General features: G+C 39.1%; 1 protein-coding gene across 1 annotated transcript; it reads right to left on the bottom strand.

Moving 5' to 3' along the window:
* Positions 1-928: 928 nt before the first annotated feature.
* lmf1 (lipase maturation factor 1) lies at positions 929-22,681 on the bottom strand. Its single transcript, XM_046069241.1, has 11 exons — positions 22,463-22,681; positions 21,242-21,551; positions 20,581-20,591; positions 18,386-18,534; positions 10,429-10,494; positions 5,894-6,061; positions 5,142-5,322; positions 3,229-3,382; positions 2,599-2,782; positions 2,161-2,273; positions 929-1,479 (listed from the first exon to the last, which is right to left on the bottom strand). The coding sequence occupies exons 1-11, from the start codon at positions 22,671-22,673 to the stop codon at positions 1,293-1,295; spliced, it is 1,734 nt and encodes a 577-aa protein (XP_045925197.1). The 5' UTR covers positions 22,674-22,681; the 3' UTR covers positions 929-1,292.
* Positions 22,682-23,111: the final 430 nt, after the last annotated feature.

Consider the following 23,111-nt stretch of genomic DNA (forward strand, 5'->3'; position numbering starts at 1 on the left):
CCACAATTCTGTCTCTGAGCTCTTCAGGCAGTTCCTTTGACCTCATGATTCTCATTTGCTCTGACATGCACTGTGAGCTGTAAGGTCTTATATAGACAGGTGTGTGGCTTTCCTAATCAAGTCCAATCAGTATAATCAAACACAGCTGGACTCAAATGAAGGTGTAGAACCATCTCAAGGATGATCAGAAGAAATAGACAGCACCTGAGTTAAATATGAGTGTCACGGCAAAGGGTCTGAATACTTATGACCATGTGATATTTCAGTTTTTCTTTTTTAATAAATTTGCAAAAATTTCTACATTTCTGTTTTTTTCTGTCAAGATGGGGTGCTGAGTGTACATTACTGAGAAATAAAATGAACTTTTTTGATTTTTGGAAAATGGCTGCAATGAAACAAAGAGTGAAAAATTTAAAGGGGTCTGAATACTTTCCGTACCCACTGTATATGAAATGGGTAGACTGGAGTTACTCTCCAACTGTTGTTCTCTATATTGTGGGAATAATGCATCAGTGAGTGCCACTTTTGGCGAGTTGAAAAAAGGATGGTTAGGATTAAACTCCCATATGACGTGGTGCGGTTCACATAAACAGACAATAAAACTCTACCACTCCAGCTAACGATGCTACTGTCAGCACCACCTGCTCCTCTGTGGTTACACCACCATGTGTAACTAGAATTATGTTGGCGGTGTTTCTCATTAGTGGTGAAATAAACACCTGTGTGGCCTGCCATGCTTCAATAATCTCATATGGGATGGTCAAAAAGATTCCCATGTTAACAACTTGCAAGCGTTCATCATAACGGTTGTATGATTAGTTGGTCGTGTGGGGATCTGAACCTGTTCTAAACCACAGCTAAACCAGCAGCAAAATGTTCAACTGTTCAAAATCTGACATTCCTCATTAGGGTGAAAAAAACACAAAAGGAAAAACAAAGATTTAATTGGAACAGTTTTTATAATGGAATTTTAGCCAAGTCACATACAATATTTTTTCTGAGGTTGTTTTAAGAGATACGAGGATTTATTTGTGATGCATCATTACGCCACTGAATTAAACCTTGAAAAGCATCACATTGTTTGTAAGTAAATGTCAGAATGTTGGATTTCAGGTTTTATCAAGCAGTTCTTCATGAAACCATACAATCTGAAAGACCCCGATGACATCCTTGTAACTTGTGTTCAACTCCAGCAGCATCACGCCGAGAATGACTTTGAACTGACCTCTTCCCAACCTCAACCCCTGAAGTCCTCTTTTTTCCTCTTGGTCATGTAGTCAGAGGTCAATGCTTTAGCTTTTGTTTGGCGGTATGTGTGGGTGGGGCCAGTTCCTGGACTGGAAGTAGCCCCTGAGTCCTTCCAGGTTAACGGGAGGGAAGTAGGCCCCGATGCGTTTTCTCAGCCACCACTTCCCCTGCGCTGCACTGGCGCTGCCCGGCTGGCTGAACTTGTACCTGAAATGTTCCCCTCGAACCCACCTTAGAAGGAAGAGGACACAGAAAAGAGTGTAGTCGCATAAAACAAAGACATTTTAAATCTCAGCAGCTGTTCTACAAAAGCCCAAATCACTCTCACTCTTGTTGGTGTTGGAACAGTTCACAGACAGGAGTTCAAGTAAATCACAGCCCTGGAAAATATTTAGAAAATGTCCTGTATACACTATATGTCATAAGCCATGTCTGCTAATTTAATTACCTACATATTTAATTACTTCTTAACTGTTTATAATGTTCACTATTAATCTTTTTGTGTTCTCCAGTGACAAGATTGCAGGCAGCTGAGATCCAGACAGCTGAAATCATGTGCTATTAACATATTATATTATCATTTTTAATTAAAGATACATATTGTCCCAAGAAATGTATTATGTGACACAGCACATTTGTAGTTTAGTAAAAGAAAAACAGTATCTACTCATTGCTTCACCAGAGGGGGCTATAGCACAGAGAAAAACTTCTCATGGGAGTGTGGGAATGTCATTTGATTGATCCCTACCAACACACATTTAATGACAATAATGATATTTTTCTGTAACCAGAGATTTATCATTAACAGGACAAATGGGGTATTTCAGAATAACAGCTGAAAACAAACGGTAGAAACTCAAAGACAGAAGTGCTTTGGTGAGCTAGGGTGTGCTTTGCTCGCCCTGTGTTTACCTGGGAGCTTCTCTGCCTTGAAAAGGGTTGTGGTCGAGCAGGGAGAGGACTGTGCTGTCATTGGACAGCAGGCGTCCTGCTATGTGGATCACCCACTCGCTCTGCTCGTAGGTCTGTATGAAAACAGGGAGACGGGGTGTTAGAAACTAATGGAAAATAAGAGAATGAAAAGGAGGAGGAAAGTAAAAGGGTGTGATTTAGATGAAAATGTGGAAAATTTACAGAGGCAGAGAGAGACAGAACGAGAAAATTGTGAAGTGGAGTAAGAGGCTCAGGGGTAAAATACTTTTAACTTAATTAATGCAAAGAGACGCAAAGGTAAATTCTTACACCACTTCCTAATGTCTCTACTTATGTTTTAGCCTAGTTAACTTCATATTATCAGAAGTGACAGGATGAAGACAAGTGCATTTATTTCTAGGCTGTTCAGCATCTCACCTGAAAGGCAGCAAACCACATGAGCCAGTCCAGCCGGTAGTGGTACGGTGATATGAGGCACGGTCGTCTGGAAACGTCCCCTGGCTTACACAGGAACTGGTACTCCTCCCAAAGTGCCTCTGGGTCCTTGGGATCCTGGCTTAGAGTGCCCTGGAAAATCACCTCAGTACGCTCCTTGGTAATGCTGGACAGAGAGGGGTTTATTAAGGGATAGTGGGTACAATGATTTGTAACACAAAAACAAAAGCTTCATAGGCTGAGAAGAGGAAGTATTTGGTTGGTAGCAACAGCGAGGTGAGTGGGTTATCCTGAGCAGCCGGGACAGACACCACAAACAAAACATCTTTCATCTTTATTGCGTTGGGATTGCAGCAGGGGTCTCGTGGACAAACACAAAAAGCCTCTGCAAATAAAGCCTAATGTCTTTGGAATAGCTCGATAACACTCTGGGAGAGTGACAACGTATGTTTAAATATGTTTAAAAATATTTTCTTATGTGATCGATGTACATATGGACACATTTAAAAATAATCTGTCTTTTGAAACATCTTAAGGCGTTAAATTTAAGCATCGTGTTTTTTTAAAGATCCGCAGATACCTCGTTCAACCTATGACATCATCTAAATGTACCTGCCAAAGGCCCCGTAGGTGTTGACGATGCGCAGAGGGTCGAAGGAGGTGTTCATCACCTGCCTGGAACTGAACAGGTTCATCACCACGGGAATGCTCAGGTAGCCAATCAGGACGCCCAAAGAAATGTTCACCACGCGACGTATAAACATACCTGCATTACACACACGCGCACACAAACAGCCATGAAAAACCGCACAGCAATTGGGAATCTGCTATATCAGTCTTCATTATGGGTTAATTTTTTGACGAGAGACATTGTTTGTTTTAATGACAAAACAAACTGAACCCTGCATCAGCTCTGCTCTGTCTGTCCATCCATATAGACACTGCTCCTTGCCAAATTTGATGGAATCGCAGAAAGCAATTTGGCATAAAAGGAGCAACTATAGTCCTTGTTTACTTGTTACATTTTGCCGGATTTTAGAGGTATTATGCACCTTAGGGCTCCATTCCAGGATTTCAAAATGCAACTTAGTGGCCCAGGGGAAACTGTAACTACAGCTTAAATCAAGGTGACATATTTGTTAGTGCCTGGCCTAGAAGGGAAGTCATCATTTGCATGTCTATGTATGTATGTACAGTATGTATGTATGTATGTATGTATGTATGTATGTATGTGTGTGTGTGAGAGAGACGACTTTACCACTTCCACAGTGGAAAAGGTTTGACCTGTTAGATCATGGGACAGCTGGCACTGACAAACGCTGGCCGAGTCCACATTAGTTCCTTCCTACCTGTGTCTGCCTGCTTATCCCGCGCATGTTAAAGACATCAACGTAATCCAGCTGAGCCTTTTCACACTAACACAGACTTGCTAGGTCTGTGCGAATGATTTAAAACATGCTTGCGCTCCACGTAGAAGCCTATTACAGCCTATAACATCCTACAACAAAGCAAAGACACTAATGGGTCCGATGAGACCAATTACAGAGGGGCCACTCTTGTTTTTACCACATCTGAACCAATCTGTGTTGTAAAAGTGTAAGAGACATCACATTAAGTTCCAATAAACCATGTCATACTTTTCCCAGCCACTCAGCTGTCCAAGTGCTAATGCCTTTTATTCCCATAACTCGCTTCTCTCCAATATGACCAAGCCCACTACTTACTGAGGCCAGTTGTACCCATTAGCGAGAGTCTTTGGACTCATTGTGTGTATTAAAGTTTAATTCCAAAAGGAGAAACCAAAAAATTTTTTTTTAAAAAGTGGAAAAAAAAGATCAACACTAAGTGAAAATATATTATATTGCAACACCACAGAAAGTGTATATGGCCATGACTCATGATGACTCATAACATTTTCTGATTCACAAAGGATCTTATCTTACCACTAGGAGTCCTCTTAAATGGCCCTAAAGGTTCTTAGCCAAAAGTTTCCTAATAAGACCTATTCAGAATGCCGCTGAGAGACACTTTCAGTAAGGAACTGGGAGAACTTCTGAGCTGAGAGGGGCTGAGGTTGACCCCGGGACATCATGTTTCATGAATGAACCCACTTGCTATGCCTACAGCGATTGGTTGACAGGTGAACGGTCTGTCATCTCCAGTGCCACCAGATTGTGTCGACTTTAGTCCTAAAATGGCTGCCATAAAAATATGGCTTTAAAAGTTGTGTTATCATTGTGTTTTTACAGAACATTAATGATGAGTGAATGATGATGATGATGAGATGCATTACCTTCAGCACATTACTGACTGTGAGTAGGTCTTAAAGATCTAGGAATCATCTCTCAGACTCAGGAGCTACTTTTCGTGCTGAAATGCTTTGTGAATTACTGTTAGACTCTTAAAACTTAGGAGTCCAAAAGTTAGGACCGACATACCCTTAATTTTTGGAAGATTCTCCTAACTCAGCCAGCTAGGAGCTACTTTTAACCTTAGGATGTTTTGTGAACACGGCCCCTGAATACCTTTGGTGGGTTTGGGGGAGCATCCAGCTGCATCCTCTTTCTGTATCTCTAGCACTGCCTTCTTGGCTCCACATCCAGAGTGAAACAGGAAACCCAGCGATGCATCGTCAAAACAGGCCACACTGGGAACGATGGTCAGCCAGTTAAGGAAACTGAGGTTCCCGCTCACTATCAGAACCACCTGTAGCACAAGAAAGACCCATAGGTGGTATAGATAATCATCATCATTATCTATCATTAAACAGCTGCTGGGCTGTCTGTTGGTAGAATGAGGCTTTTAAAGAAGTTCTAACCAACATGTGGACGGTGAGTACTGATTTATTTTTGAGTCATGGTGACATGACATACAGTAAAATGAGTTTTGACATCCACCGCATCTGATGCACAAATTAAATGTGTACAGCAACAGATAATGCCATAAAACACATAAAAATAATAAAACATCCACTTAAATCAGGATAATAAATTATTTTATATATTATTTATTATTATTTCATTACCATTCATTTTATTATTGCTCTGGGGATATCTCAAAACCTGGGTAAATAAAACCAAAACAATCTACATGGCTACATACCAAAGGTAAGTGAAAAGATGTAATGCTATGATTGGTCCAAAAAAAATAAATAAAAATTTTAAAACTAAGACATCTAAACTACTTGAAGCGTCCATGGCACTGTGTGCAGCCAGAGGACTGAAAGTCTGTGTTTGTTACCATCAGGTCCTGTGAGTTGGTGAACAGTGTGACTTACCTGGAACAGGATCTGGACTACTCCGTTGACCATGCACATCCGCCTGCCCAAGAAGGTGAAGAATGGGAAGATGAGCTCGATGAGGTGGTTGGACAGCGTCTCGAAGCGATGAAACCACCACGGGGACCGGTGCATGTAGTAGGACATAGGGTTAGGAACTGGCTGGGTCTGGGAAGAGATGGAGGGGCAGAGAGTGAAAAGGAGAACAGAAACCCAGACTTAAACCAAGTCTTAAAGTCTTTGGTGACAGACTCTTTGTGGCAGCAAACGTATCAGAAAATATGGGTAAGAAAATGTTTTTAATCAATGGATTTTTGTTCCATGAATGTATGCATTAAACACTAATACTTGTACCACATTTTTAAAGATAAACATGCTTAAAATTCAGCTGCTTTACTTTGGCACTAAAATCTTGTCTGTAGAGAGAGTAATTCATGGTGCCACACCTTGGGAAAGAACATTTACATGTCTAAATAAAGATGGATCTTTATTTAAATGAGGGCAGCCCCACCTACACACACAAAAACACATAGGGTTCACTTCATACAGAGCTGTGCAGTGTTTGTGTACACTTGACTAAGTGTGTCTGTGTGTGTGTCTGTGTGTGTGTGTGTCTGTGTGTGTGTGTGTGTGTGTGTCTGTGTGTGTGTGTGTGTGTGTGTGTCTGTGTGTGTGTGTGTGTGTGTGTCTGTGTGTGTGTGTGTGTGTGTGTGTGTGTGAGGTAGTTGCATGCAAACCATGTGATCAGGTGACGTGGTGAAAAATAAATATAGCACAGGAATAGGTGGCTGCCAGGCAAGTCTATACGCTCATTGTTCTTATGGAATGGAAAAAAGAAATCGGGTTATTTAACTAGTAGCTTACCAAAACACTCCTGGAAATCCTGGAAATATGCAAAGAGCCTGCAAACCCAGACAACCAAACAACCCAACCTGACCTGCAAACTGCCGAAACACACCTACCCAGCCCCCGGAGAGTCAGGACAGGAGGGGATCAGCAGTTCTTCCGCAGGCTTGAAAGAGAGCAGTGTGTCAGAGGGGGTTAATAAGGCTTCACTTGGCGCCAGTGGCTTCCGGTACTCTGTATTTGTGTATAAATCTACATTGCCCCTAAGGCCGTTGACAGTTAAGGATAAAGCCGTTCAGGGAAACGGACCCAGCATGGAATAAAGTCCATATCGTAATATGGTTGTCACGTGAGCCAAAATAGCTATCAGCAAGTAACTATAAGAATCCCCCTTTGCAAGCATTTCATTCTCCCATTACAGAGTTTAATTCTGGGTTTTCTCGGTTCGCCACACACGGCAATTCCAGGATAATGTCAATTCCTGACATGTAGTGTAACAGTCAGTGAACTAACGCAGAAATTTCAGTTACACAATATCTAATATCTAACATTAGCAGCCATCAGCCAGCCAAACCAAGCTAGTGGTCATACCAGACCAAGTGAGCCTGAAGCTGCAAAACCCCCATGTGTATTAAATTGAGCAAGACGGAGTTTAAGTGCTTGTGTTTTCAAGGCCAAGTATATGCTACCTGCGCAGCATTAAAGTCAATAATTATTACTATAGTCATGAAACTAACAAGCCAGATTGTTTGGTTATTGTTTGGATACCATAGTTTGAAATGAGTGCTCATGTTACCTTGTATAGGCTCGATGTGAAAGTAGGAAGATTAGATAAAGAGTATTTTCTTTGTGTTCTAATCAATATTTTATATTTTGTATAGGTGATTCAAATTACTATGTGTAATGTGTAATATGGAAGGGGTTGCTTTTGATAAACCCACAGATAGCTGCAAAACTCTGCAGTTCCTGTTAGCCATAAGGAGCGTTTTAGCATCTTTCAGCTTATTCTTTTGGTTTTACAGTCCACAACTTTAATGCTCAGTCTTACCTCTCTAAACCTCCTTGTTTCCAGCCGCAGCAGGAAGCTGTTTCCAGCTAAAAAGCTCTGATAAATCCAGTATGCACCCCCTGCCCAGTACCAAATGGCATACATGTTAACTTAGGGAGTAGCTGGTGAACAAAATGGAGCATTTAGCAGCTACAGAGCCAAATATTTCCCTTATGAGTCTGTGAAAAGCAAAAGAGCTAAAGGAGAGTGAATATCTGACTAACATTTGTCTGGTGGAAAGACAAATTACTCCAAATTAATTATAATGTTGCTATGTGTCTGCTGAAGGTGGCAAATGTTTGCTGGCTTGTCTACACAAAATCCTATAGACACACACACAAGCATAATTCAGGCTGCCATGAGACACAGATATATAAAACCAAAGTAAAGTAAACTGCAAGCCACACCATGCTGGTTTACATGTGAAAATATCCAGCTGATTTTGTGATGTTACAGATGATTCTCCTCGTTAAACCTCATCAACTACACATGCTGCCACTATTTCCTTCACTTTTATTAAACTCCCACTGCTGCTCCTGTGCTCCACGGTATAGGCAACATAATTAAGTCTCGACTAATTTTAGCAATTTGAATTTGGAACCAGTCGATCAGTGAATTGCTCAATAAGTTTTAGTTTTTGTGTGAATAGTCATGGAAAGGCTCAGTGTACCCCAGAGTTTCCTGGCTCTCTCTGACTTAAGGAATAACAGTAATTTAGCCTGGTTTCAGAGAGCTGTTTTAATGTCCTAATGTTTAATATTTTTACCTTCAGAAGAAGACATTTATTTAGTCTGTCTTTGTTGATCCCATATCTTTCCCTTCAGCGCCCCCAAGAGGCAAAAAAGTGGTGTGGAAAAATAAAATGATTTTTTTCTTGCACCACCATGATATTGAAAATTTAGTTTTGTAATAAAATGCCTCAACAACTACTGGATAGATTGCCATGAGATGTTGTACGGATAGTCATGTGCCCCTTAGAACAGGTTCCCCTGACTTTTCCTTATTATGCTATACTTTGGTGATCCTATGATGTTTTCTTTTTTATAGCAGAGGTATCCGGCTTATAATCCCTTAAAACTAAAATACTGTATTCACCATTATAATGTACATAATGCACAGTGGTGAATCTTCACGGAGTGGGGCAACCAAACAGTGACTTCCCCTGTCTCATTGATTAATTATCAGAGAAGACAGACTCTGAAACAGTTCGGTATTTCATAAGAAACAGAGACAATAAATTAGTGGATAAAATATTCCGTTCCATATTTCATCTGATCACCCCTGTGGTTGATAACCACTGGCTTAGTGATTTCCATGGCATTAGCAATGCTAAAACTGTTGTAACCCTGGGAACATGACATTACAGTAAATTTACGATGCAGTGAGAGTACCCCAAAACCAAATGAATTTTGCTTCAGTTGATATATGAGGTATATCATTCCTGATTCACTTCTGAATTCCGTCTCAGTCCATCCTCCATTGTCTTTCAGACTGTGTGTATGAGTATCTATATTGTGTTATTAAAATGTGTGTGAGCGTCATCTCCAGGCATTCAGTCCCATAGAGCCAGCGTATTCTTGTCTATGTTAATTACAGAAGACGGCCCTCCTCCCTCTGCGGCTTGGTAACACAGAGCAGTGTGGGTCAGAGCGGTGGAGCGTCCCACAGGGGAAAAACAAACGCGGGATTTGCACAACCTCACGGTCTGTGTAAGAGGATGATTTACTGAATCCCACAACAGCGGTTACTATAATGTGTTGCCCTGGTGTGGTTTGCCTGATTCGAGTTCATCGCCGTCTTGTCATCATTCAGGAGACAAGGCCGAGGCACAATGTTTTTGTATATCTGGATCACGTCTTAGACGTTCAGATTGTCAAAGAAAACAGGCCTTTGGGAAATTTAGAAACTAGTGTTTCACAGAATGATTTTGGCTTTTTCTTAAACTATACTGGCCCTCTTCCCACAAGAATAATTTAAAAATAACACTGTGTGGTAACAAGTGTCATCTTAACTGGTAATTTGATAGCTTTCATGGTGTCTTTGACGCTCAGGGCTCAGTGGTGTGGTGTTTTCTGCACTGCACTTCCCAGAAGTCAACAAACAGCCTCGGGATTTTATGTTGAGAAAATCTGAGTACTTCCTTTGTCACTCATGATAACAACCCTGTTCTCTGTCACAGTTGTTACGTCTGGAAACGTCAAACGTCAGTGTTCTGCACAGAAGACGTGAAAGCTTTCATAAAGTCAGTACATCTTAAAGCTGCTCTAATCAATATTTGCATAGTAAGCCTTGAGGACATTTTGTGATTTGCTTATATTGAATACATTAATAAAATCAATTTTACTCCGCAAAAACCTGCCCTTTTCATATGAAAGTCTGAATTCATGTAAGCTTAACGGCAGTTGAAAAGCTTAGTGAGTTGAATCAACTTATAGATGCAGAGCAGGAGACTAAGATGTCTTCTATTAAGGTTTGGCACTACATAAAAATAAATTTATGAAATAAATTTAGAAAGATCATCTGCTTTATGAACTGTAACAGCATGACACAGTGCTGGTAATCACAAGGTACTGGAAACACACACACACACACACACACACACACACACACACAGTACACTAGATACATTCTGTACACACACCTCGTAGTGGTAGTCCATGCAGGTGAGGTCTCTCCAGCATTTGTCACCTCTGATTTTAATGAGACCCTGAAAAAGACAGAAAACATGCAAACCTGTTACAATTTGTGAAGCATGATGTCTTCAACAAGCAGTGCTGCTGTAAATCAGGTCAAATAAGAAACCATCAACAGCCCATTAGAAAATCTGATTACAGACCGCGGCCATTCAAATCCCATATTTAGCAGAAATGATCCAAAAGGAATAAAAACTGATGGAACAGATTTACTGTGGTCCAGCTGCAAACATGAACGGAACACATTTTTTCAGAAGCACTTAGATTACAGAAATGTGTCAGTAGTTTGGGGTAAAGAGAGATATAACCGTCGTTCAAAATATTATAGCTACTCCCTCTAAGAGTCCAGAACTCAATCTCAGCAAAACAAGGTACTTTTTAATGGTACTAACAAGACTGCTATACCTCTAACAAAATAACACTCATAGGAAAAGCTTTCAAAAGAAAACATTTACAAAGGAATGGCTCGAAATCAGACTGCAGGTTGACATGAATTCTGACATCAAGAGCCGTAAAAAAATTGTTACCTCACCTACTAAATGCCACAATTCCCAGTTAGCCAGAATCGAGAAGACAGGAGGGGTTTATATATAACCTGTAATCCATATTGATAACCACATCAAACATGAAAAGATGAAATGATAAAATAATAGGAGGACATACAGCAGGAGAGATAAAGTGAAGAAGTGCTGTGTATTTATACAGTATAGCTGGTAAACATGAATGTAATTCACTATCTTTCGTTACAGGTTAAGTACTAATCATATGCATATAATTTCCAACCCATTGCTTCCCTTCGGAGGGAGGCAAAGAGACGTGTGGAGAGAGAAAATAAGAAAGAGCATGGAGATGGATATACAAGAGGATCTAAGCATAGTAACAGAACTCTAGTTTTATGTATATGAATTCCAAGTGTGTAAAGGTATCACACAAAATAATCATCCTTCAATCTGAAATCTCAATTTACTCCCCATCCTTATTCAGTATATATCCTTATATAGTATATTTTTTAGGGAGTAGTGAATGAGTGAAAGAGGGAGCGATTTTGCACATAGTCCCACTCAGACTTGGTCAAGAATGTCAGGGACAATTTATATGCAACTGAAACTATTTCAGCAGTACATGCGCATAGGTGTCATTTACACTGGAGACGCTGGGGACCATTTCTTTAAAGGATTATTTGTTAAGAAGCGTTGTGAAATATAGCTTGCAGTTAAAAAATAAAATGATAATGCCTTTAGAAAGGTTTATATGTTAAATATGACATGAGAAAGGTTGATCTACAGGAGAAACAGACCTGAAAGCAACACAGAATGCTTGAGAGCTGCATTGCATTATATTAAATTATATTTAAATATTTTGAAATACTTGAATTTTGTTTTTCCTTTTACATAAATAAAAACATTTCCACCATAAACTGGTGCAAAAATGTTCACCAGAATGCAGGAAATTAAGTGTTGAAAGATCAAAATTTCCCCCAGACCCCCTACTCAGATATCTCAGCATTGAGGATATCTTTAAAACATTGTTTAAGGATGTTTTCATCTTGGTATTGTGATGTGTGAAGTATCTCTTCACACCCCTAATCTCAGCCCCTGTGTCCCCACCACTTTTCAACACAAAGTGACGCCCTTGGTAATCCGTTAATCCTATGTACTCCTCATGTGAACACTGTCAATAGGACCTCATTCTCATCAAGACACTTTTGAAGGCTAACTATAGTACTTAACTGAGCTAACCACTTTAGCCACGCTAGCAGCAAGGCGCGGGGTGGCAATATCTGTTTGTCAGTTAATCCACTACCAGCCTGAAAAATCTATTATAAGGAATTTTGTATAGAAATTCATGGTTCTCGGAGGATATAGCCTACTGCCTTTAGTGATTTGCTGAATTAAATGAAAGATCTTGACAAATATTGGAGGATAGCTGTGAAATTTGGAGGATATTCATGTTCCTCTGCGAACAAACTGTAAAACTTTGGTGATCTCTAAAATTTTCCTTAAAAACACCAAAGTCTGCTCAAATGTGTCAGATACTTTAGTTTATTACCAAATGTCTGCAAAGGTACTGACATTCCCATACGCCTCAGCGGCACTTTCCATGCTAATTAGCAAATAGTAGCACGCCATTGTGCAGTTGTGAAGTACTACCCCACCTGCAAGTAAGTTCCCACCAATAGCAGCGGATGTTGCCATGGCAACATCTGCTGCTATAACAGTGCCCTCATGGCAGGACATGGTTCACAGTTGTAGGAGAGAGAAGTGATAAAATCAAGCAACCTGTATCAGTGACTGATGCTCCACCATAGTTCTGCTGTCAGTTATGATGAGGTCTTTGTTTCATTTTATAAAGATATTATATTGTTGTAGATAGTATATTGTTGGCCCTGTGCTACTCCTATTCAGTTCATTTTGCCGCAACATCTCTAAACACACAAATCCAATTTTGTCACCTTTACAAAACAAAGTGGACAGCCAGCCTTGAAAAGCAAATCTAAAAGAACAAATCTAATTTGCATCTAACATCCGAACACATCATTAGCTGTTCTGACCTTTAGCGCGATCAGTAACAGCTCACAGATGTGCAGCTCTGTGTTCCACTAACAGAGAGCTGCACATATAGACTGCCAACAAGCCCTGATAAATCTAACTATACTGACAGTTAGGACCCGAACAGGAACACTCTTCCTAAAAATAAGAAGTATCGTGCAACATGAGAACTAGCTTCCGTAGCTCTGGGCTGTTGTTGACCTAAAGAAAAGAGGAAGTACTCTGCTAGGGAGCACACAAGGCTTACAATACTTGGGTGATAATAATACACATTTGTTTTTTGTCTACCTTTGATTGAAAGCAAGCACACTCCGAGTTGTCCAAAGGCATTCGGGGAATTAAAGGAAATAACTAACAGGGGTAGTGATTGAGGCAGGTAATGAAAAAGAGATCATTTATCATAAAACTTGCAGATTTCCCCCCCAAAAACAAGGAATAAAACTCAAACTTGACTAGAAACAATGAGAGAAATGTCTCCTCTGCTTTAAGCCTGTTTTTCTCCGAAATAAACTCAATAAATACAGCACTATCCAGGACACGAGACTGTCAATATTGACACATCAGCCCACCATGTGGTTGGCATGGAATGTGGAATAAGTCGGCCACTAACCTCTCTAACCAGATTTAGACAAACCAGGACATTTCATTCTGATTATGAGCTTGGCTGTTTGCGGCAGCTGCTGGCTGTTGAGATGATTCGGCCGAAGATGTTGCCGATAATCCAATTCAGTCATGAGATCCTGAAATGCCATCAATTACAATCTGATATACAGACACAAACAGAGCCGCCTGCCCAGAGAGATCGCCCCTCGGGAAAGGATCCTGAACAGTACTTTTCCAGGAAGATGACAAGAGCTCTAACAAATCCTTTTCTACGCTATGTCGATACTCTCAAAATGTTTACAAACTTCAAAGACATGGCAATGGTGTGCTAGAAAGATTAATTTGTGGATAATTTCCTTCTCTTTTGAAAGAACAGGAAAACTGGTGGGTTCTTCATCACTAAAAGAGACCATGGAAAATTCTGTCAGCCTGTTGGACCAATAACTTACAGTGGGAAGTGATTTGACTTGCTAAAAAAGTAACTTCTAAAACAGTCCTGTCTTCCAGGTACACTGAGACTGTGAAAAAAATGCATATGACATTAAACCGCACCATTTTAATGTGAGAAACTGGGAAAGCAAAGGTTTACCATGGATCCCAACAATGAAAACAGGATTTTTTAACAAAAAAAAGCAAATCATTAGTTCGACAGAATTCATATCCGCACATATATTCAACAAAAATGTCTTGGCATATAAACCACTCACTGTCAAAATAAAGTAATAAGAAACTTTTAACATACTGTTTTTAACTAAACGGCACCACTAGTTCCTCTAAATTTAAATATATCTGTCAGTGAATTGGTCATATTTCTTTGTTTCTTGATACAGAAAAGATAAGCTCTAATATGTAAGTGTTGTGGTTACAGCTTGTTTCTCCTGCCTCCTAACGCCCGTGAAAAATCAAGTTAATGGAGGTTTAAATTGTTCACATTAGGGATGAACGATAAAACGATAACAATAATTATTGGGATATAATTATCCTTGATATAAATATTTTTTTGAATGTTCTACCTCAGATGTGTGAAGTGATCCACAATTTACCATTTGGTTTCTTCATCTCACTCAGGAGCAATGATTGTTTAAACTTGAAAGAAATAATGATTTGATATTTATCATGATAATTATATTGACTGATATGATTGTCAGTATTATTTACTGTGATAACATTTTTGGCCATATTACCAGTAATAATTTCAGTTTATTTTACAAAGAGCCTCCAGATTTAGGAAGCCAAGTCAGGAGATCTAAAATATAAGAAAATACAAAATAATGCTCAAAACAATCAGATAGACATTTCCACCTCACCTACTTCTTTAAGATTTTATCTTGTTCGATCCTGTTATAGCATTACAGACAATTCTTCCTTGAACATTGTAAAGTTAGAGCACTACAAAACTCTAGTCATTTTCCAGAGCGGTCATTGTAACTTTTCATAGGTTAAAGAGGAATTTCTTTTCTAAATAGGTCAGAGACACTGTGCAGCAGAGGTAAAGCAAGATCATAGGATCCCATCATCAACTACACTTGTGCACCACTCACTGTCACCCCATATATTTATTATTTAAGTCGAACCTATCGATTCCAGCCCCCCACATGTCGGAACGAGTCAGCATGACCATAGCCCCCAAATCCTTAGCAACAAGCAAACCAACTTGATCTGCACTCACAAAACACATTCTCACGGTAACTCTCTAATCCCAGTTAACACCCAAAACTCCATACCTAGCATAACATTGCCAACTGTTGGGAGCGTTTAATGGAGGTGTTCCTGCCAGCAGTGAAATGTGTAATTTAATTCCTAATCGCTGTGCCAGCACTTTAAACAGGAAGCTCATAAACATTAGCAGAGAGAAAATAATCATTTAAAGTTTCTTTGCAAGAAATGAACTAACTCATTCTGAACAAAAGAATTCAGTTCACCCTCATATTAATTGGCTTTATTATTTGTTTATTTTTTTAAACAATGTGATTGAGTTAACAGGGTTTTATTCAGGACAAATGAATGCTAACACACTCACAGTGGGTACTGTAGAAACTCTATCATGGACAACACCCACCTGACAAACTTGCTTGCTAACAAAACATAAAGTGAAAATGAGCGAATGTGTGAGGCTAGCAGCTTCCCGTCTTTGTGCTACGTTAATGCTAACCACATCCTGGACCTACCTCTGTACTAGATGAGCAAAGATTAAACGGATGTCCATCTTCTTATGCGATTATGAAAAGGCAAGTATATAAAAGCACATTTCCTACATTGCTTCTTTAGGCCAGTGTTTTTCTCTTGGTGGCGGCATACGCTACGCTATAAGAAAATTGCTAGCAAGCAAAGATGGGTGAAAATATTTTGATGGAATAATGGAAATAAAGCTCTGGTACAAAGACTAGTATAGGTAAAAAATACACAAAAAATATATTTTGTTTAGGCCTTACTGGAAACCCTTATATAAGGCTACATATTAAACAGAGTCTTTACTGTATTTCACAGTTTATGAGTCAACGCGGTCCTGTCAGATCACAATTTTGTAGCTTACCCCCTGATCACCCTCACAGCCTGCTGATGTAAACAAGCTTCTGCAGCACAAATCAAGAGGCACACTAGCTGCTTAATGTGCTGAACATAATTTGCCTGATATATTAAACATATCCAGCTATGCTAATGAGGACACTATTAATATGTAATTACTATATAAATTTGCATATATTTCTATGTCAACACTCTGACATGTCTTTACTTTTTGCTGCCATATGTTGGAACTGAATGTGTTTGGGCAACCTGCTGTGCAATTGCTGTGTGTGTGTGTGTGTGTGTGTGTGTGTGTGTGTGTGTGTGTGTGTGTGTGTGTGTGTGTGTGTGTGTGTGTGTGTGTGTGTGTGTGTGTGTTGGATGTTTTGTTTGTTCTAGTGAGCTAGTTACATCCTATAAAAGGTGGTGCTATCTAGCTTAGCAGATTCTGATGCTCTTATCAAAAGGTAACCAAGGAAATATATTTGATTTCACTTTTAATCTACAGATTTTATTACTTCTATATTAAGTGGACACTTTTCCACAACATTAATTTTTTTATAAATGCATTACATTTAGAAAATTATTTTGTTCGATGATGTCAGGACAGATAAAGGGGCATCACTTTACATCAGAGATTAAAGCATATAAACAGTGTAAAAAACATGTGACAATTTGGGACGTTTAGCCATCAAGAAACATGGGTGGGCTCAAACACCCTTTCTTTCCCACTCGTTTCCTATTCCTGAGGGGTCCTTTGAAGTGTGTGCTAAGCCATGTCGTCCTCACAAGCACAAACTAAATAGCAGTCACAGAGCGGTGATGAACCCACGGACTGTCACACACATAAAACGACTGTGATGGGTAGATCAAACACTGAGGCATTGTGGCAGGGTCTGTGGTGTACTTAACACTGCTAAACTGCAACACAAACAAAGTCACTGTGACGGAGTCTTTTCTCCGAGGAGTTGTGCTATAACTTCTTTATTTCAAACAACTTGAGCTCTCCCACTGTAATCTCATGTATCTCATGTCTCTGCAAATGTAATTTCTAGTTCATTACATATTTAAATCTAAGTTTTCGCAAAACTCTTCACACAGAGTTTGCAGAAGATGAGGAAAAGACAAGCCTCTGAAAATCGTAGCCTCTGTCACAGTTTGTACCCTTTGTTTATTGTTTGACGTCTGGATTGGATTTTCTGACAAAATAGCATGTGAATGCTAAATTCTGAATGTCAGCCATTCTTACCAGCAAAAAATTAATAAATAAATTCATTGTGAAATGTGGATTATCACCAAAATCTAATCAGATGATCCAATTGGATCAGGGAAACACCAACACCTTCTGCTAATGTCACTGGAGAAGATTAATCCTAATGCAATATCTATTCAACAATGAAGTTTAATATTGGGTTTAATTTAAACTAAGAAACAAGTTGGATAGTAGTCTAACAGTCATCAACATTAGATATTAAAAAAAAAAAAAGACTTACAGATTAAGTGAATATTATGCTGAAAAAAACTGACGTATGTACTAGGGATGAAGCAAAATATGATGTTCATTATTGATTAACGTGCTGATTATTTTCTCAATTAATCGATCGTTAGGATTCAAAATACATATAAACACCAGACAAATACATTAATATGTGTACTTGTAGTATCAAGAGTTACGTAATGAATTATTCTGATAACAAAAACATTATGTCGCAGGCAAAAAAGTTTATCATTTTTGTTTTGTAACAATTTGTGCAGATGAGTCCTTTTCAAATGGGGGCTATCTAACTTTGCAACACAACTCTGAACATTATAGTGACTTTGCATGTTGCTGAATCAAACAAGGCTGAGGATATTGCCTTTGTGTTTCAGTTGTCTTCATGGTCCTAATAGGAAAAACCCCGCTGCATTTGTGGTAACTGCAGTGATTGGCAGACAAAACCAAGCCAGTGGTCTAAAATTCACCATGGAAACTGTCAAACAATCAGACACGGTGTTTAGTCAATCATATATTTGGGTTGGATTTCCAAATGCTGGCAGTGTTTTATAGCAAAGCACTGCTTCAAACGTAGTGATCTAAAATCAGGAGGACAAACACTGGAATATCCCAGGAAATTATACTGTTGCAAAATGATTTTATTTCTGTGTATTGGCATGCTGGATGTATTTAGGTGTATGTACACTACATGCCTTTCTGCTTAAATTTACAATATCTGCTACCTGCTGCCCAGGAGTAAAGTGCTTTACTCACAGCTCCCAGCATGATGCGAACAATGAGCCATCTGAAGGTCCAGATGCAAATGAGGGAGGGGGGACAGCAGCGGGGGGTCTGGGACAGAGTCCACACCGGACACAGGAAAATGGCCAGGAACCCTGTCTCCAACAGCTGACTCTCCCAACCTGGACAAATAAAAATATTATTTGTAAAAAGTGTTTAAGTCCAAGAACAGCAAACAATGCTAAAAGCTATGAGCTGCACACAGTACTCTCAAGCTAAACATCTATTGGAGGACACCAAATAGATGAAAGCTTTCTCTGGAGTCCATAAACTTAAGGAAACCATTTGTATTTTGCTCATAGATTTGTCGGCTATGATTTGTTCATAGCTCACACAAAAATATGATGTACTGTACGGAAACAGAATAATGCTATGATAAGAAGCAGAGGTGGGACCAAATCATTGTTTTACAAGTCACAAGTAAGTCTCAAGTCTTAGCACTCAGTTCCAAATCAAGTTCCAAGTCAAGACATACAAGTCCAAACAAGTCATAATGTGTTCTTCACCTTAAATTCAAAAAGCTTGAATAAAACTATTGAATATACCGTTAACCTGTGCAAAAAAAGGCAGCAGCACAGTTTCACAAAACAAATGTCAAAGAATTTCATGAATTAAATGAATGAATGAATTAAAAAGAGTTGAAGCGCTGCACACAGTTTTTTTCAAATGTCACAATTGCTAGCAGCATAGAGTCTGACTCGAGTCCAAGTCACGTGGCTCGAGTCCACACCTCAAGTAAGAAGTGATAGACAGAGCTCTTGGGCACAGCCTCGCTTTGTGATTTTGCTTAAAGTTTTTCACAGAAACTTTGCTGCTAGAGCTAAATGCCAATGTCAGTATGCTTACAATGACAATGCTGATATGCTGGTGTTTAGTTTACCATGTTTACCATCTTAGTCTATCATGTAAGCATACTAGCATTTGCTAATTGGCATTATATGGCGCTAGGGGAAAAAAAAAGTTAAAGGATCACTGAAGTTGTTACAATTCTAAAACTCATCAGAAGAATCGGAATTTTGAAATCTGCAGTTCCATCACAACTGAACAAACTTCATTTGCTGACGAAGAAAATGTCATATGGTCAAAAGCTCCAGAATAAGACAAAAAGGACACTATTCATCAAAAGAGAATAGGATTTGATTATCGATAATATTGCAAGATGTACCTTTAGAAATGTAATCATGGAGTTTTAAATTTAAAAAAAAAAGAGACGAAACAGCAGCAACAGCCCAGGGCCTCTGGTTTGTAGTCTAGAACAATTGGAGGAGCTTATTCTGCAGACTTAAAGCTGCATTGTCAGCTATAGGGTGAAGGTCCAAATGAAAAAAGAGAGTGAGGGAGAAAGACGGTAAGAGTAAGAGAAAAAAGAAAGGAAAAAGTTTTTTCAAAGAGAAATAGAAGCCACAACTCCCAACCACAGACATTGGCCTGGCGTCACTGACTACAAAGTGTCATAAACCAATCACAGAGCTGCCACTGACCTCGCCACTTTTCTGGGCCGGAGCCCTACATGTAACCTCCTATTTATACTTTCTTATTTCTTTACTTTCTGTCCCCCCCTCTTTACTGTTATGTTCATGACAGTTTACTGGGTTCACCAAGTAAGGAGGTGACATGCTGTACATCAGTAAATCTTAATTCTGTCAGTGACAGTGTTTGAACCCAATAACTGGCTGTGAACTATTTGGGTAGCAATGATGAGAAAGCTAGTGATGCAGAAGCATAAACATCTACAAATATCTACATGCATAAAGCTCCAAAAGTAGATTTATGCATGTATGTCGGTAATATCCATGACTCTACAGCCGCAGGCTTTATAAATTCCTTATGTCTTTGAGATCAATTCCCATAAGAATCATACTGGGTGTTCATCTCAACCCTGAAATAATAGCATTGGACAGATATCTTTTCTGTAAACACATGTCCAGTTCTACTCTAAAAACTTCAGTCTAACTCAGTGGCATACATGTTTGGTTTGAGGGACTCTGCCATGTTGGTTTCACTATAAACAAATCGAAATGACCTCCAAACCTGAATGACTTCGCATAAAAACTTTGCCTTAAATCCGCTTCTTTTATCTGATGTGGAGGATCAAAGGAAGCAGTCCGGGTGGATTTTGTGTTAAGGTGGTTGAAAGCTGTGAAGTGTGGGCTGTGGAGTTCACTTACCGAAGGAGTACCTAGAAAGAGAGAAAAAAGAAAACAAAAAAGGGATACAGCAGTATAAAAAATTTGATGCATTCTTAAACACTGATGAAAATGATATAAAAAAATAAATAGCTAGAATTTGAAGATTTTTTTTTTTTTAAAGCGGTGATATTTGTGTATATGTATTTTTATGCCAATTGGGGGCCACAGAACTAGCTAAAGACACTTAGATTTTATAAACTCAGAGATGTTAAATTGTTGTTAGGGTAAACCAGTCCACACATTAACAATCTCATTTATTTATGCCAATTAAGGCAACTTGTTACTATTTTCAATATGTATGTTCACATTTTCTAGCAAATTTAATGTTGGCAGAAGACTGCGACAAGGGTACGCGTGGTCACTTTTGGCTATTCACAGTCAGGATGCATATTTACACATCCAGCACATCAGCTATTCCTTTTGCTTTTCTTAATGTATAAAATATTGATTTGCACAGCTTTAAAACACACAACATAAAGGAACAAAGACAACAAATGTAAAGTATAGAGAACATTTAAAAAACTGAATCATTTGATTTTGCTAAACTGTATATACTGCGTTCTATATATGACCCCACAGTTCTCCATTTACATATTATGCCAGATGTAAGTATTTATGTATGTGTATATCCCAGACTTACCACAGCTGTCCCACGTTGACCAAGGAGTGGTAAAGCACCCACAGTGTAACCATGATCACCATATTGGCCATTCCCATCACCAGGACAAATGCAGACAGTGCCATCCCCACCAAGGCAACGCCGTCCAGGTTAGCATCCATGTCGCTCCAGTCTAACAGCCAGAGGATGGAGGGTGTGTACGCGAAGGCGGCCATGCCTATCTTTCCCCCCACATAGCGCTTAACGCTGTTGAGGTAGCTCTTGCAGGGCATTAGTCCGTGTTCGCCTATCAGCTGCTTGTTCTGGTTGTAGGCAACGCTGAACGCCACAACTAGAAGAGAGAGAGAGAGGAGACAAAACAGGATACAGGCAGAAACACAAATATGAGTCAGTGCACATTTTATTTTTTATTAAATATGCCTTAAAGGTGGATATTGTATCTTTCCCCCTTATTTTGTAAGGTATTTTTACATCAGCAAGTAAGGGGGCTAACTGACGTAAGTCTTCTCAAGAATAGATCAGCTACAGCAAGTCTGAGATCATGCAAAAAAGGACACTGTTCCTTCTAGGTCATGGAAACAGGAAGCTGAAGTTAGGTTCCTGGACAGGTAAGATAGAGTCATTGTAAGTGAAGTTCATTTTCATTGAGAGTTGTGTACCCAAAAAGGTAAGACACCTCCAGGCAGCATAGTGTTAACGTCCCTCTGGCATTACTGCCCGGGAGCAGAAAATTCTGCTTCCTAATTAGTACTTTTCCCTTTGAAACTCTTATATAGTATATTTAGTTGCCACAAGTTCTGTACATCTAAAAAAATAAATACGACACATGAGATAGCCTAATTGCTAAAGCTAATCAAAATAAACACTTGAAGGTGGATCCTTCAATAACCACTCGTATTAGTCAGTAAATTACACTTTAAAATCGAAATCACAGATGTTATTAAATGGCGCATTGTTACCTCGCACACGGGTAAAGGCATAAATCTTCTACAAGTGAATTTGACTTTAACAACGTATACATTAATTCACTTAAAATGTTTTATTCTGTTATGTTGTTTTTATTAACAAAAAGTAAACGTTCAAGGCTAAAGACAATGAGCCACATTCTGAACACAAGGACACTAAACAGAGAACACGAACAAAAAGCTGCCCTTTCAAACGTCGCCGCAGCTGACAATGACTCCACGTGAGAGGGAAGGACTCGTTCAGAGTGAACGTCAAGTGTCAACTCGCTTCACTTACAGTAAATAAAGGCGACCGAGCGCAGCAGCACGATACGAGTGAGCCAGTAAGTCCCAGTCCGTAACGACTGAAGGCTCTTTTCTTTCTCGGTGTCTTTGCTGGGGTCTGCTCCATCTCCTTCACTGCTGTCAGCAGACTTTGTCTCTGTCTTACTGCTGTGGACACGTCTTTTCCTCACAGAGCTTTCAGAACTGTCAACGGTGGCCGCCATGTTGACGGACTTCAAAGTCACGTGACTAAACAGACGCGGAAGTGCATTAAAAATGTTTTTATTAAAATGATCATTCTTATAAATAATGTTATTGATATTATTATTATTATTATATTGTTTAGAATGAAGATAATTACTGAATAAATAAAATACAGAATAAAGGATCAAATATATTTAATTATAACAAGGAAAAACGTAGACAATGATGGAACAGGTATTTGATTATGTAGCCTATCATAACTAAAAAACACTCAGAATGGCCCTTGTGCCAGGTAGTATTAGTTATATCATGCTATTGGATTATTATTGTGCACTCATTCAGCAAACAGTATTTTCATGTATAACTTGCCCAAGGTGCTGTTAATTTTAAGTGAATTTCGGCAGTTTAGTGTATAACAATGTCTGATAAATTTTGAGCGCATCTTTTGTAGCCTATAG

The sequence above is a fragment of the Micropterus dolomieu genome, linkage group LG14 (assembly GCF_021292245.1).
Source record: "Micropterus dolomieu isolate WLL.071019.BEF.003 ecotype Adirondacks linkage group LG14, ASM2129224v1, whole genome shotgun sequence".
Taxonomy (NCBI): Eukaryota; Metazoa; Chordata; class Actinopteri; order Centrarchiformes; family Centrarchidae; genus Micropterus; species Micropterus dolomieu.